Source organism: Toxorhynchites rutilus, chromosome 2, assembly GCF_029784135.1.
Source record: "Toxorhynchites rutilus septentrionalis strain SRP chromosome 2, ASM2978413v1, whole genome shotgun sequence".
NCBI classification, from domain to species: Eukaryota; Metazoa; Arthropoda; class Insecta; order Diptera; family Culicidae; genus Toxorhynchites; species Toxorhynchites rutilus.
Genome location: NC_073745.1, coordinates 207717640 through 207733979, shown reverse-complemented (window position 1 = coordinate 207733979; position 16340 = coordinate 207717640). Strand labels below are relative to the sequence as shown.

At 40.1% G+C, this 16340-nt stretch overlaps 1 protein-coding gene across 1 annotated transcript in view; it reads left to right on the top strand.

Moving 5' to 3' along the window:
* The window catches only part of LOC129764206 (uncharacterized), a 251487-nt gene extending 244864 nt beyond the window's left edge, over positions 1-6623 (top strand). Inside the window, exons 2-6 of the mRNA XM_055763067.1 lie at positions 4461-4672; positions 4742-4899; positions 4960-5190; positions 5247-5533; positions 5597-6623. Coding sequence (XP_055619042.1) covers positions 4461-4672; positions 4742-4899; positions 4960-5190; positions 5247-5533; positions 5597-5898 — 1190 coding nt within the window. The 3' untranslated portion in view covers positions 5899-6623. The remainder of the gene's footprint in view (positions 1-4460; positions 4673-4741; positions 4900-4959; positions 5191-5246; positions 5534-5596) is intronic.
* The last annotated feature ends 9717 nt before the right edge of the window (positions 6624-16340 follow it).

The window sequence follows — 16340 nt, the reverse complement described above, 5'->3', positions numbered from 1 at the left end:
CTGTCTCTGTTGCAGGCATAAATATCTATCGATAGAACATTAAAAATAGGCATAAACTGCAAAAAAACAAACAATGTCCCTATCCATATTGACATAGTCATAGTCTCATCTTCAGGCCCAAAGTTTTTTCCAAGGCATGTTAAGAAAATTTCCAACCCGGGAAGATCCTTGACTGATTGGGAATTGAACCCAATATCCAAAAGTTTCAACTTAGAACATAAAAGAGATCTGCTACAATCAGAAATAATCGATACAACCATCTGATGAAAGATAGTTTACGACAATTCTGAATGAGCTATCACAATTCCAGTTTCCACTTCAGACCCTACATAAAATTTCATTATGCATCAGTTTCCTGCCAGTGTTCATTATTAACATTAGTTCAGGCCCACCAAACGCGCGCGAGGCTCAAACTTTCGTATACGCTCGTTTTTCTTTTTTTTAATAATCTACAATACATTAAAAAAAACATCATCATCAGTACGAACATGGTAGTTTGAGATACCTGTAATTTTTTTTAAATTTCTATAATTAGTAAACATAAATAAGTTTTTCTAAACCCTGTTTACAAAACAGATTTAACGTGGGAAATACACATTCTCTTAAACTCTGCCATTGTTGCCGCTCGTTTTATTTCCCTGGGCATCGAATTGAACAAATGTATTCCTTTGTATAGCAACGAGTTCTGCGACCTACTGAATATAAAGTTAGGTGTTCTTGCATCATCCGCGTTTCTTGTATTGTATCTATGAACATCACTTCCTCTTCCAATTCGATCACACAAATATCGAGGCAGCATACCGTTTAAAATTTTAAAGATGGACACCATTGTCAAATAATAAATTCTTTGCTTCACAGATAGCCACTGTAGCGCGTCCAACATCAAATTAGAGGAAATGTATCTACTACATCTTAAAATCAAACGCATAATTTTATTTTGTAAACGCTGCAATCTCGTTAATTGTGTATTGTTTGCAAGGAATAGGATCGACGAGCAAAAGTCTATGTGCGGTGAGATCAATGATTTATACAATGTACAATGTAGTATGATTTCAAATCCCATTCCAAAATCCATTCTAAAACTCACAATATACAAACTATCCTTCTCCTCATAAGCAGTTAATTGTTGCATAACAAATTTAATTTTACTGTTCACCGTCAGCTCACCTTTTTTCAAACGACACAAAACGCCGTACTTCTTGGCAATCTTCTTGATGACATTATTAATGTGAGACTTGAAAGTTAAATTGTCATCAATCATAACTCCTAGGTATTTGATTTCATTCACGCGTTCCAATGTTTCATCATCTATTTCAAAATTTACGTCAATACTGGAGTTTGCTGAAGAAATTAGCATGTATTTTGTTTTGCCAACATTCAATTTCATTTGTTCGAATTTAAGCTACTGAGCCAGAGAATGCAAATCTTCGTTTATGTGTTCCTCGGTTTCATTTATATCCTTAGCTGCGATGAACAGGACAGTATCATCCGTGAACAAAATATTGTTATAATATCGTAAAACCCCTCCGCAGATCATTTATATATAAAATAAACAAAATGGGTCCTAAGACACTTCCCTGTGGCACCCCGAGTGAGTTGCCGACGGGATCGGAAAAAGAATCATTAAAACGAGTCTTTTGAGTTCTGTCGCACAAATAGCTTCCGAACCATTTGTACGACATTCCTACAATTCCATTGCGCTCCAATGTTTGTAACGATAAGGGCCTAGAAATTGTTTCAAAAGCGCGTTTAAGATCCAGAAATACCGCAAATATAGTCTCTTTCGCCTCGATATTCTCTTTCCATTTTGCTAACACCAGATTCAGAGCGGTTTCACAAGAGTGTCCCTCTCGATATCCCGACTGTTCCGGAATTAGCAAATTGTTGTTATCTACAAAATGCATCAGCTGGACTTTCACAACAAGTTCTAACATTTTTTCTAATATGTGCAACATGTTAATAGGGCGGTACTCTTCGGCTTTATCCGTCCCATTACCTTTGGGGATCGGAATCACAAGGGATTCCTTCCAAACCGTTGGCACGTGTCCAGTTCGTAGAGATTCATTTATTAGGTCCAGTAGATCGTGTCCAATGACATGAAAGCAATCTTGTATCACTTTTGCGTTGACATTATCGATACCAGCTGATTTTTGCAATGAAAAATAAATATCTCTTAACTCAGCAAAAGTGATGGGTGAAAAACAATCTAGTCTACAATTGATACGAGTTTTCGAGTCTATAAGTAACAATCATATAAATCTTACACATTTTATCTTTCGAATGATGTGATTTTCATACCAGTTATGAACGTTCAAAATCTTGCACTCCAAATTTTTCGCGCATGCACTGTTCTTTCGTCGTCATTTTGAAAACTTTTGCGCACCTGATGAAATCAACTCACAGAGTGTAAACAATACACATATGTCTACGCAAAATTTGTATAAATTTTTCCATCTTACACTGTGGACACGCGTATTCTAGAGCTTATCACTCAGAATACATTCAAGATGTGTAAATTGGTATAGGAAATCTCTGTAACGTTAGCGGCATTTAAGAAGAACAGGAATAAGTCACAGAAAGTGAAATGCATAGAGAACCGTTTGATATTTTTTGCCGATGATACCGTAATACCGAATCTCCTGGTGAAGCAAGAACTAACTCCGGAAAATGATCGTCCATGACGTCAGCGATTGTTCAAATTGTTGAAAATAACATCGTTTTACTCAGTTCATCTGACTCAAATATCCCGAATCAGGATTTTTCCATGGACGAAAAAAATTGATATAAATTCTAGAGAATCAAATAACGTTATTACTTCTTTCACGACCCCACACTTCATTGACATTCTCGACATTCGACATTTTCTCCAACATTAGATCCTTTTTTTTCTTTTTCATTACACGTAACCTCGACGATCCCATGCATAACAACATCTACCTCATTGGGCAAGTGTCGCATCTTAAGACCTACCATCGAATGTATCATTTCGACCTCATTTACTACTTTTTCTTCCGTGGACGATTCGTCCGCGAAGTGCTTATGTATAAAAGCTTCAGCAACTCGGAGAAATTTGTTTGTCAGTTCATTGGCATTTCGGTTCTTAACGTATTTGACTGACGCTGGACAGCCTTCAAGATCAGATACAGGTATCTTGTCGGTTTTCCTTAGACTAGTTACAGCTGCTAATGGTGAAAACCAGACAAGATATTCCGATGTAGGGTAAGTGAAGACAATTTGAAACCCTAAACAAATCGCCTAATATTTCCAAACCAATACGGTCTAAATGAAAAATGACACATTGAACACTGAGCGACACTTGTTTACTCTCAATCAAGAATACTTAATTATTATATCAAGCTTCAAACTACCAAATACGTCATGAAGAAAGAGATGATTTTTGGACATTAAAATTTGGGGTGATTTGGTCATGTGCGTGTGTTTCATAAAAAAAAACATACTTATGTTTATGTAAAGTAATTTGTGATAACATTACAATCAGTAAAAGTGTTCTGGGATCAATACCAGGTGTCTTGGCAAGAAGCAAGACCAGAAAAATTGCATTGAGAGCGTTTCGAATTCTGCATAGATCTTTTCACTGTTGTTCGAGCATATTCGAGCACTTTCGATGCATGGTCAAAGAAAATCCGTCCTTGATGACCTGCGTTGCTCTTTCAAGCTCCTCCTTCTTCCAACGTTGTCTATACATTTTTTTTCTGTAATTCCGCGACATCTGGAATCAATTAGATCAAAGAACAGCTTCAAACCTGTATGACCAATTCACCCCACACCCCACACAAAATGCAAGAATTAAATTGCAATTTATTTCATTTATTGTTATCAAACTTACAGTTTCGCTGCATCGAATGGTTTCTCCTCTGAAGGCAAACAGAACTTTACTGCACAATACACGAAAAGTTTGTTCAATCAGCGGAATAACCTGGCAATCACGATCGAAAAATTTACATGTACTTGCTCTGTTCATGCTTCCGTTTCCCTCCATCTGTTAACTACTAACAATGTTTGTTCACGTTAGGTTCATACGGTTCAACAATAAAAGGAGATGACATTATAAAAAATCCAAGTTGAGCTATACTTTTCGAGATAAAGGGGTGGTCCAAATCATCCCGTATGCCCAAATCACCCCAACTTACCCTCAATGACTTTGCTCTCGTAACTGGCTATCTGATTACATATTTGTAAGGCCAATTGTTGATTCGCTTAAATGATCCGTTCTGACATCTAAAGTCAGGAATCTTCAAGTAGCAATGAACGAAATTTAGTATTCAGAGTGAGAACATCTTCACTTTGATCACCGGGAAACAAAAAAATTGAAAAATAATGAATTATTTATGTTATTTCTCCAGAAAAGTAATCGATAAACCTTCCCTTCAACGATAAAAATGTCATGTTATTTATCATTATATTAAACTGACGGTATACTATGCTTCGTCTCTTTCCAGCAACGCACAAAGTGTTCTGCTCGGAAGATCAGATGCGGATCCACGTCGCCCTACCATCGAACGATTCGAGCACCTCGGTCTATCTGCAGGGAATGAAGGGTTATCCCGATCCAAAATGCAAACCATCCATCAAGGACACCCTGGCGGAATTCCAGCTGTCACTTATTGACGTTTACGAATGTGGCGTGACCAGGGTTGTGAATAAGATAACTGTAAGTCATCGCGAGGCAATACAGAATTCTTCGTTCGTTCTATTTAACATTTCTTTTACATTTCAAAAGGGAAAGAAAGTCTTCTACCATCGCATCATCGTTGAGGGTGATCAAGAGTTTGGCAAAGAGATCATCAGCGTGAAATGTATCACCAACGGACCACAGTACAACATAACGCACGGGATCGTGAAACGAGATGTCCTACCGGCGGGATTCCAGGAGCCAGAGTATGTTATGATGGTGAATCTATAAAACAAACCTCGAAATATATTTCTTTTCCTCATCAGGGATCTTGAAATCACCTCCAATATCACTGGTAGCGCGCCAGAACCAGTGCTGAGCATTGCTGTTCGCCAGGGAAACAAACTCGTATCGGGGGATTTGAACGTCAGTCCTGGAACAAATCTACAGATGGAAATTTTCCTCGATAAGAATTCTTCGCCAATCTATGGACTCGGTGTGAACTACATGCAGGTTACCGATACCCTTGCCCAGGAAGAGACCATCATATTCAATGGGTAGGCACCTCAATAGCCCCCATTTTCATACCTTGTAATGTTTTTTGGACTTTCAGCTGTTCTGTCGATCCGTATCTGTTCGAGAATTTCAACACTGTTGATGGTGATTTGCTGACGGCCAAATTCCGCGCCTTCAAGTTCCCAGAGTCCACGTTCGTGCAGTTCCGAGGAACGGTCAACGTTTGTCTGGACAAATGCAAGGGCCTCGTCTGTAGCAACGGACAAACCGCTTACGGCCGCAAGCGTCGTGCAATCAGTGAAGTATGGGCCTACCCGAACAAAATTTACGAAGTAACCATGACCACCTTCATCAAAGTAAACTATGACGAAAATGGCGATGAAAGTGAGTTCTCCAGAAAAAGCGTTGTATATTTCAGAAATATAATTTGTGAATGATTTTTCGCAGTCGCTGCTTCCGATATCGATCAAAAGTTCCGTCAGTTGAAGCTGGCAAACCAGAAGCTAGCCCGCAACAGTCGTGCTGGAAATGTGTTCGAAAGTATCCACGAGGGCGTTAAACACACCGAATCCAGTCCAAGTGAAAACGCAAAAGTCGAGGAAACCATCCTTTTCACCCGGGAAGTGATGAGCGAACCTCAAGGAAACGTCGGAACGAGTGGTAGCAGCAGGCAGCTTCCAATGGTTCATTTCATCTTTGCGCTGCTACTAACCACGACAGTAATTTCCGTCCGTAATGCTCTCCTCTAAATCAACGATTTCCCACTAATGATCTCAGCGAGCGATTGTTTCGACAAGCAACGAATGGATACAAAAAAAAAGCACATGCATTATCGATGCAATAACGATTCTTTTTTTTTTTTTGACCCGAGTACGAATTGGCGTGCAAAGTACTTGTAAATATCACTATTTTGCTAGTTCGTACAATGGCTTACCACACAAATATTGCAATGGACGTTTTAATTAAACTAACTGAAAGCTGCTGAACAAAAATGAGCGGTGCAATTTTAACAAGATTTTATTGCGAAAATTTCTCCACAAAGGAATGTGTGTGTTCAATCGAAACATTGTACACTTGAATTAGGATACACTCGATTGGCATATCATTGACTGATTGTGTAGGACTGGGAAAACAAAAGCAAAATTTTCCTATACATTTAGAGAAGCGATAAGCAATGTAAGTTATACTAGTCTAATAATTATAAAACAAACGAAACGAAACGATTTGAGAATATTGTAAAACTGGAGCGAAAATTAAAGTAGACAAGTAAAACACTAATTTTAGGACAAACGGAGAACAACGTAGTACCATCGATAAGCAGGCCTTGTGTGAAGATTTGACTGTCCGGAATCGATGCTAAATATAGTCATTCCGGACAAACATTGCCACATATGGGCTGCTTATTGAACGGAGCAATTTAACAATAAGACTAATGTAAAATAACTACCCTTGGAGCAATAAAATACTAACGATAGACAGATTTTTTTCTTATAATCATATGAAGACATCCCAAGCATTTTCCCATAACCCCTTCCCAAGCACTAACGGTCCGCAACAGTTGTCAGGGAACGTTGAAGTGTACAGAGGGCGGGAAGGTGTGTTAACCCATTACTGATCAGGTGTACAAGAACTTGATCCAAATGGCATGAAACTTTCTAGTCCATCTAGGTTTGTCCCAAAACGGGGGGGAAACGCAATATTTTGGTTTAGAGTTCTTTGGAAGTTGAGATATCTGACGTATGAAATTTCATCATTTTCACAGTATCAAAAATGAAAATCATTTGAATATCGAACAAAACGGTTTTATTTCATAAAATTCAACTTCAACAACCATTTTCATGGTTTATTAGAACTTTAGTGTACTGCCGTTCTACGCATAACTGTCCCACGGTTCATAGGGATACATAGTATAGTTATGCGTAGAACGGCAGTGTATCGGATTTAGTATCACTGAGTATGGTACCGGAAAAAGCACTCCGAAGGGTGCAAACCCACATCACACTTTAAGCAAATATACGTCGTACATCGGTTGTAATAAAGGGTGTGTCACATCAAATTGCATCACGGAAAAAACGCTGTAGAAAGTCGCCCAGTAGACCGATCCTTTTGAAAATTTTAGACAGTAAAATAAAAACTATTAAACAACTTTTGGCATTTTCTTTTTATTCATACTTCGAGCCCAAGCCCGTATGCTCTCACCTTCCTCTTTACCCCGTCCATAAGGTTCTGTACAACGTCAGGTTGTAGTTTTTTTTTTTTTTTGAACAGAAATCCATTTTCTCTTGAAGTCCGCCTCCGATTTGACAACTTTTGGGTTCTTCCAGAGGGCTTGCTTCATAATCGCCCAATATTTCTCTATTGGGCGAAGCTCCGGCGCGTTGGGCGGGTTCATTTCCTTTGGCACGAAGGTGACCCCGTTGGCTTCGTACCACTCCAACACGTCCTTTGAATAGTGGCACGAAGCGAGATCCGGCCAGAAGATGGTCGGGCCCTCGTGCTGCTTCAATAGTGGTAGTAAGCGCTTCTATAGGCACTCCTTAAGGTAAACCTGCCCGTTTACCGTGCCGGTCATCACGAAGGGGGCGCTCCGCTTTCCGCATGAGCAGATCGATTGCCACACCATGTACTTTTTGGCAAACTTGGATAGTTTCTGCTTGCGAATCTCCTCCGGAACGCTGAATTTGTCCTCTGCGGAGAAGAACAACAGGCCCGGCAGCTGACGAAAGTCCGCTTTGACGTAGGTTTCGTCGTCCATTACCAGGCAATGCGGCTTCGTCAGCATTTCGGTGTACAGCTTCCGGGCTCGCGTCTTCCCCACCATGTTTTGCCTTTCGTCGCGGTTAGGAGCCTTCTGAATCTTGTATGTACGCAGGCCCTCCCGCTGCTTGGCCCGCTGGACGAATGAACTTGACAAATTCAGCTTATTGGCGACATCCCGGACCGAACTTCTCGGATCACGTCTACACTGCTTAACTACGCGCTTGTGATCTTTTTCACTGACGGAGCATCCATTTTTGCCGTTCTTCACCTTCCGGTCGATGGTTAGGTTCTCGAAGTATCGTTTTAGTACTCTGCTGACCGTGGATTGGACGATTCCCAGCATCTTACCGATGTCCCGATGTGACAACTCCGGATTCTCGAAATGAGTGCACAGGATTAATTCACGACGCTTTTTCCAAATTTACGAAATGGAAAATTTCGTTCGACGACATTTTTCCAAATTTACGAAAAATTGACAGTGAAGCATGGCCAACGTGATCTATACACTCTTATCTGATTATAAGCGAAAGCAGAAGATATAATTCCTAAAAATTAAATTTCTACAGCGTTTTTTCCGTGATGCAATTTGATGTGACACACCCTTTACGCACACCATCGTTGGGTACCAGTTGGATCCGTATTAATGAAATGATTTATTCCGTCAAACCTAACTTCCGATGACTTCAAGTGTTTAAGCTTGATCTGCATGAACTCAATCCTTGCTGGATTTATGTCACTCATCCGAATATAAGGTTTTTTTCCCAGTGTCTGGCTCTCCGCTTCTTGCTGCTGCCCGAGGAGCATTCTTGTGATTGGCCTCGTTCAATGTTACTCTCGACATTCACTTGTTTGCCAAAACCGGAAGGGCCGTCCTCCGAGTCACTATCTCCAGCATCCACATCGCTGTCTCCACCGCTTGGGGGCACGATGACAAAGTCAATATCATTTGTTGACACTAGCTTTTCGAAAGCGTTTTCGTCCAAAACAATCAGATAATTGTACAGCTTCTCCGGATTAGCGGGGAGCTGATATATTCTATCGAGAAAAAAATATACCGTAGTTGCACAGCGTATGAAATTTCATACGCTCAAAAGTGAACATATATTTTTTTGCGGTTCCATAATTTTCTTCGGATTTTTTGCTAGATATAATTTTTTACACTCGTCTAGAAGTGTTGTGTCACAGATTTGAGCATTTTAGAATCATTTAAGAGGTAAAACTTTGATAAATTTATGTTTACTTTTGCGACTCCATGAAACTCGAACTTTGCAAGCTTCAATACACAACAAAAATGACAGATAAAATGACACTGACACAAAAAAACGATCTTAAATTGTCATGTGGTATTATTTAAAATGCGCTTAACCCTTTAGTTCATCAAAAACAGTTTTTCAAAAACGGGCATTTTTGCGTATTAAATTTCATACGCTGGGCACTAATGGGTTAATGATCTCATCGGAAAATCGCAGAGTAGAACGAGATGTTTATGCCCAAAACAATATCTATTTTTTCTGAATCTTGAAACATTGCATTGCATTGTTTTTGTCCCGCGAGTTCTCAGATAACCAGTGGATAATGATGGTCCCACCTCATTCCCCTACAAAGGTTTGAGCCGGACGAGTTATCTTTAAGATAATTACTTATAAGAATTTAAGATAATTTTATATTAGGAATCTGAACAATTGTGCTACAGACATAGACTCTAAATTTGATGAATTTTATAAGGCAGCACGCGAGCTTTCTTATTCCATGGCATGTCAAGAAAATTTCCAACCCGAAAAAATCCTTAACCGATTGGGAATTGAACCCAATACCTATGTCCGTATCAGCCGTGAATTTACAAGAGCATTCCCGCGTTACTAGATTCTTGATAACGGTCTGCTAATGCGATCGTTTCCGAGTCCAGACAGCTGAGCATCCCCAAGCCTAATTCTAGCCAGTACTTCAGGCCCATTTGCTAACCCAAGGCATGTCAAGAAAATTTCCAACCCGAAAAAATTCTTGACCGATCGGGAATTAAACCCAATACCTATGTCCGTATCAACCGTGAATTTACAAGAGCATTCCCACTTTACTAGATTCTCGATAACGGTCTTCTAATGCGATCGTTTCCGAGTCCAGACAGCTGAGTATCTCCAAGCCTAATTCGAGCCAACACTTCAGGCCCTTCATATTCTAAGGATAGTATTCCCACTGGAACTCGCAATCAGATTTGCCGCACTCAGAAAAAATCTCGTTATAACCATTTATTTAACAAATGAATTCACGAGTATTCCGATTGGGCTATCCCCAGCTACATTCCGGTTTTCACATCAAACCCCTCGAAATGATGTTAGCTTATTTCAAAACAGGTAATTCGAAAACTGATATGCCCTTCATAACTTGGGTTATACACATGTCCGTTGGAACTCGCAATCAGATCTGCCTCAACTCAGAAAAATCTCGTTATAACCATCTATTTAAAAAAATGTGTTTACGAGTATTCCGGTAGGGCTATCCCCAGATTCGCTCCACTTCCAATTTGTAATCTCTTGTAATGAGGTTCATACTGAATAGTTCATGTACGCGCGCTATGCTCAAACTATTGTAGATTTCGCAATTTTTTTTTAATCTAGTATTAACAATCTTGCTATCTAACAAACTGAAAACAAACTAAATACCGTCATTATTATACAAAAAGAAAGATCAGAAAACATACAACATAAAAAGACAATATATCCGTCATAACTTGGTCAACATGCATACATTTATAATAACGTTAACTAACAAACATTTCACAAATCCGGATCATTCTTCAAACATTCTTTACATATGTTTCGGAATATTCTGAGGCTTGTTACTGTCTTTGCTTCGTTTGGCAGTGATTTGTAAGGCTTATAACCTTTGTAAAAAATAGAATTTTGGGTACAGGACATCCGGAAGTTCAGAGTTCTGAGGTCACTTGCTTGCCTTGTGTTATACTGGTGTATATCTCTTCCATGAGTTATTGTGTTTCGTAAATAATTCGGTGTCAAACCGTTGGTCATTTTGAATATTAACGTGAGCGTGCAGTAGCTAATACGCTGGCCGACTGACATCCATTGAAGGCATTCTAACATAAATCTTCATGGAGATAGTCTAACGCATCTCGATATAAAGCGCATAGCTTTGTTCTGTAAAATTCTACTACTTTCTTTTCCTCTATTGCCTGTTTCCATTTCAGTAGCAACAAATTGAGTGCCGTTTCACATGAATGATGTTTTCTGAACCCAGATTGTTCTTCCACCAGAATTCCATTTTTCGTTACATGTTCAAAAAGTTGTTCTTTGATCACAATTTCTAGAATTTTCTCGTACATTGGTAACATGTTTACAGGTCTACGGTCTTCTGGTTTCGACGATCTCGGATTTTTGGGAATAAGCACGACAACAGATTTCTTACAACTGTGCGGGCATTCGCCTCGGATCATCGACTCATTTACTATGTATGATAGGTGCTGCTTGATAACATCAAAAGCATCTACTAGTACTCTTTTGCTAACTTCTTCAACTCCTGCACAATTTTTTTAAATCCATCACCAACATCTTCAGTGTTTCCATGATTTTGAAGTACCTCATTTGTGCTGACAGGCTTGGGAATCTAAAATTTAGCTGATTCAATGGAGAAACAATTTCTTCTACACTAGACGTGAAATATTTATTGAGTCCTATCTGCTGTTTTGTTGTCACTGTCCGTATCACCGTCAAATACAATGCCAATGTCGTTGCTACCACCCGGATTACATAACAATTCTGCTTTTTCCACATATTTTTCGGATCATGTTGAATTGCTCTTATTTCATTCTGAAAAAATATAGTGTTAGAGTTCTTCAGTTCACGTTCGTATATATTTCTCCATATCCTGTACGCATTCCAGTGTTCAATGTTCTTGGTACGTTTCACTGTTATCAGATATTTATCAACGTAGCACTATACCATTGTTTATTTTTGAAATGTCTCTGTGTTGGATAGCCAGATATTCTATCTGTTACTATCTGTTTCATTGAAGAGCAGAGATTGCAATGCAAATTTCGAATAATTCTTCCAATATTTATACGGTTTATTCTGTCTTATTTCAGATATATTATATCAACATCAAAAGTATTCGAAATCATACCGATTGTTTCATGATCGAAAATTTTACTGTCATTAAGAATTTCGACCACGCCATCGTCAATATTGGTAAAAATCGGATCAATAGTCGTCGATGTTGTTCTTGTAATTTTGGTGTGATCAATAACTCTTTGCTATATTCCAGCGTAGATTCCAGCTATTGTGTTACCTTGAACTTCTACAGCTACAGCTTCTACAGCCCCATGTTTTTATTGCAATAAACCTTCCTTCACTTGAAGCATTTGTTGTTTTGTAATATAGGATTCTGCTTCATTAGTGTTAATTTTAGTTCGTTTTCGTTCATATCTTCACTATATCCAATTACTTTTTTTTTAATATATTAAAAATGATGATGATGGTCCCACCTCATTCCCCTACAAAGGTTTGAGCGGGACGAGTTATCTTATTGATAATTATTATATTACGGTATTTATATTTTTCATTAACTAACCAGTATGCAAATTGAAATTGAAAGGAAAACGGACTGGTTATCTCGCAGACATAGATTACTAATCGAAAGAACAATATAAGCCATTATCTGATCGTATTTATTCCATGGCATGTCGAGAGAATTTCCAACCCGGGAAGACCCTAGACCGATCGGGAATTGAACCCAATACCTATGTCAGTATTAGCCACAAATTTACAAGGGAATTCCCGCTTTATCAGATCCCCGGCCACGATTCTATCGTTTCCGAGTTCAAGCAGCTGAGCAAACCCAAGCCTAATTCTAGCCGATACTTCAGGCCCACTACTTATCCCAAGGCATGTCAAGGAAGTTTCCAACCCGAAAAAATCCTTGACCGATCAGGAATTGAACCCAATACCTATGTCAGTATTAGCCTTGAATTTACAAAGGAATTCCTGCTTCACTGGATACCCGAAGACGGTCTGTTAATCGTTTTCGAGACCAGACAGCTGAGCAAACCTAAGCCTAATTCCAGCCGATACTTCAGGTCCTACATTCAACATGGAGTATAAACGTATCAACCTGAAGTCTGCAATAAGATCCGCCACAACACAGACTTTGATCGTCGGTTTTAATGTTTCCGGTATTTTAACCTGATAGTCCTTAACCAATTTTTTCTCCATATTCACTTTCAGCAACTCGATAGAACTCTTATCTGGAGCAGAAACAACAACAGAACCATTCCTTCCATTTCGTAGTCCATTTATATTCAAACCCTTCGGATTAACATTTTCTTTCAAAAATTTCAAAAATTATCCCGGTCCTGAATTTGGGTATGACGATGGGGTCTTCCAGGACGTCATTTCAGGCAAGTACAGAAAATAAGTATAATTCTTGGAACCCTTCTCGCCCAGTAATGTCCATCGCTTCGAGCCGACGCATTCCAGTCGAAATTCACTTATATGGTGTAGCTATTCGTGAGGATGTGGCTGGAAATATGCAACTATACGTGTACCACCAAAATGTCAAAGGCATGCGTGCGAAAATCGCATAACTGCGCTTGCTGTTATCCAGCTGCTATTACGATGTACATTGTAGCGTGCAAAATTCTCGGCTACGGTTCCACCACTGTTCCGAGGGATTTTAAATGGCAAGTGGCTAAAGCGCCATTTCTAAGAGGACCACTCGTGCGAAATCTGCCCGATAAAGAACCAGAACCTCTGAAAGATGTTTTAGAATCGCTGTATTCTCTCTACCAAATCCGTTAATATCCGCGCTCCGATTACTCATTCGACCGCCAACAAAGAGATCTACAGGAAATCCAGAGATCTACCCGGAGAAAAGAGCGCAACCAAAATACTCTGCTGTCCGAAATTTCACTTCTCGCTTTAGAGACACGAAAGCGATTCAGAAATAAACTCAACAGACATACTAATCATGAATACGAGCAAACGATCCAAGACTAAAGCGGGTTCTCCAAATAAACTGACGGAACTCGATTATCTGGTTAATACATCCCTTTCTCGAACAACGTCGAACCACACTGTGTCAGAACGTACAACATCGAACCTCACTCGTGGTGTATCGTGCTGGTGCAATGAAATTGTGAAATGATTACATAGCTTCAGGCGGTCTTCGAATACCGATGTTATCTTGGCACTAGGCGACTACAACCTCCCGTTTTTGAGTTGGATCTTCGACGAGGACATGAATGGTTATTTTCCATCAAACGCATCTACGGAACAGGAACTGGCTCTCACCGAATCGATACTGACTTGGGGATTAATTCAAGTGAATTCATTTAAAAATTCGAACGACAGAATTCTCGATTTGGCGTTCATCAGTGAACCGGACATTGCGAATCTCCTTGCCCTCACAAGCCCTTCATCTTGGACCTGGACGCCCTCTCCAGTTCTGCCAACGTTTCTGACTATGTGTCTCTTCCACCTGTATTGAATTTCAGGTTGTGCAACTTTGACTCGCTGAACAATATACTGTCCTCTATCGATTGGCTTGAACTTCTGGACGGAGGCTCGGTCGATACAATAGCTGAACGTTTCTACGACAAACTGTATGAAATTCTCTATGCGCAAGTTCCCCTCCAACGATGTGTCGTGAAGCCATTTCCAGCGCAACCTTCGTGGACACCCGATTTGTGCAACTTACGGAACGTACTGCGAAAGTCGCGCAAACGTTATTTGGGAACTAGATCAATCGACGCTAAAAATAGTCTCAGATCAATGGAAACTAACTACAACGCATTATTGAGGTCCAGCTACGAAGAATACATACAACGAACTCAAGCGAATCTGAAGCAAACCCCATCGGCATTTTGGAAGTACGTGAAATCACATCGCACAAGCAATCGCATCCCGGGTACGATGGAGTTCAACGGAATCACTGCCAGTTCCCCAGACGATGTCGCTAATCTGTTTGCGAGCTTCTTCCAGTCAGTGTACAACTCAACTGCACTTCCCCTGCACGCTGCAAGTTTTGATCGAATCTAGGAGCACAACTCGAATATCCCAACGTTGAATTTCTCTCCGAGTGAAGTCATGAAAGCTATGCATGACTTAGACGCATCAAAAGGGCCTGGAGTTGATGGCATTCCGCCATCTTTGCTGAAACACTGTGCTCACTCGCTCGCTTTTCCAGTGTCTTACCTAATCAACCGTTATTTGAGGGAAAGATTTTCTCCAACTGTTTGGAAAAAAGCTTTAATAATCCCAATTTACAAAGCGGGTAATCAGAACCGCGTGGTAAACTACCGTGGAATATCGCTTCTCTACTACATTAGCAAAGTCTTCGAAACGGTAGTTCACAACGCTTTGTACAATACGATATATATCCAATTATATCGGATTCCCAGGATGGTTTCGTCCAGCATCGGTCCACCACAACGAATCTGCTCTGTTACACAAACACACTGTTCCGCTAAGTCGAAGCCCGGCGGCAGGTCGACTCCATCTACGTCGATTTTTCGAAAGCGTTTGACACCGCTCCGCATCTGTATGCATTTAAAAAATTCAGTGCTATGGGATTCCCAAGTTGGTTGGCTGACTGGATCTTATCCAACTTGACGGGTCGTCAATCCTTTGTGTCAATCAGTTCTGCGCGCTCGACAGTCTTCTCAATCACTTCAGGAGTTCCGCAAGAAAATGTCGGGCATATGTTATTTGATCTGTATGTCAACGATTTGTGCCCCCGAATTTCATCTTTCAAATATATGTTCGCTGATGACCTTAAAATGTATAGAGAATTTTGAAAAAATGAGAATTTCTTCAGTGATATAATAAAAAAATAATTTCAAGCAATTCAGTATTTTTTTAAAAAACATCTCAAACTTGTCGCCGGTATAGTACCGGTCATTGCCGGGAATGTAGGACTTTGATAGCGGAAAATAACTCTCGTCGTCCAGCATGAACGACGTCCTGCGATAATTCTTCGTCATCCACCGGCACTGAATTTTCACTCCTCATCAGTGTTCTCTGGGGACCTAGTCTTCTTCCGACAGACGATGCCCTCCTGCTCGAGGGTTCTTTGGATGCAGAATGAAGGCAGCGAAATTTTCGGCCGGCATCACGCAAACTTGTATCGTCCTTGTTGTCAAACAGCTTTTTCAGAGATTCCTTCTTCTTTTTTGTCATGATCTTAGCCGGACGGCCATTACCGGTCTTCCGCAGGACGTTCCGCTTAACGATGCCAGGACAGTGCTCACCGGCAGATTTTCATCACGGAAGTGGTCTATTGGAATCTTTTTTTCAACCAAATGCTTGAGGAGGGTGCTCCCGTTGCGAAGAAAGTGAGGGAGTATAGGCGCGAGATTCCAGCGTGAAATACTCGTCCCCAAAAAACTGGTTTTCATGCATCCGGTCAGCCACGACAACTCATA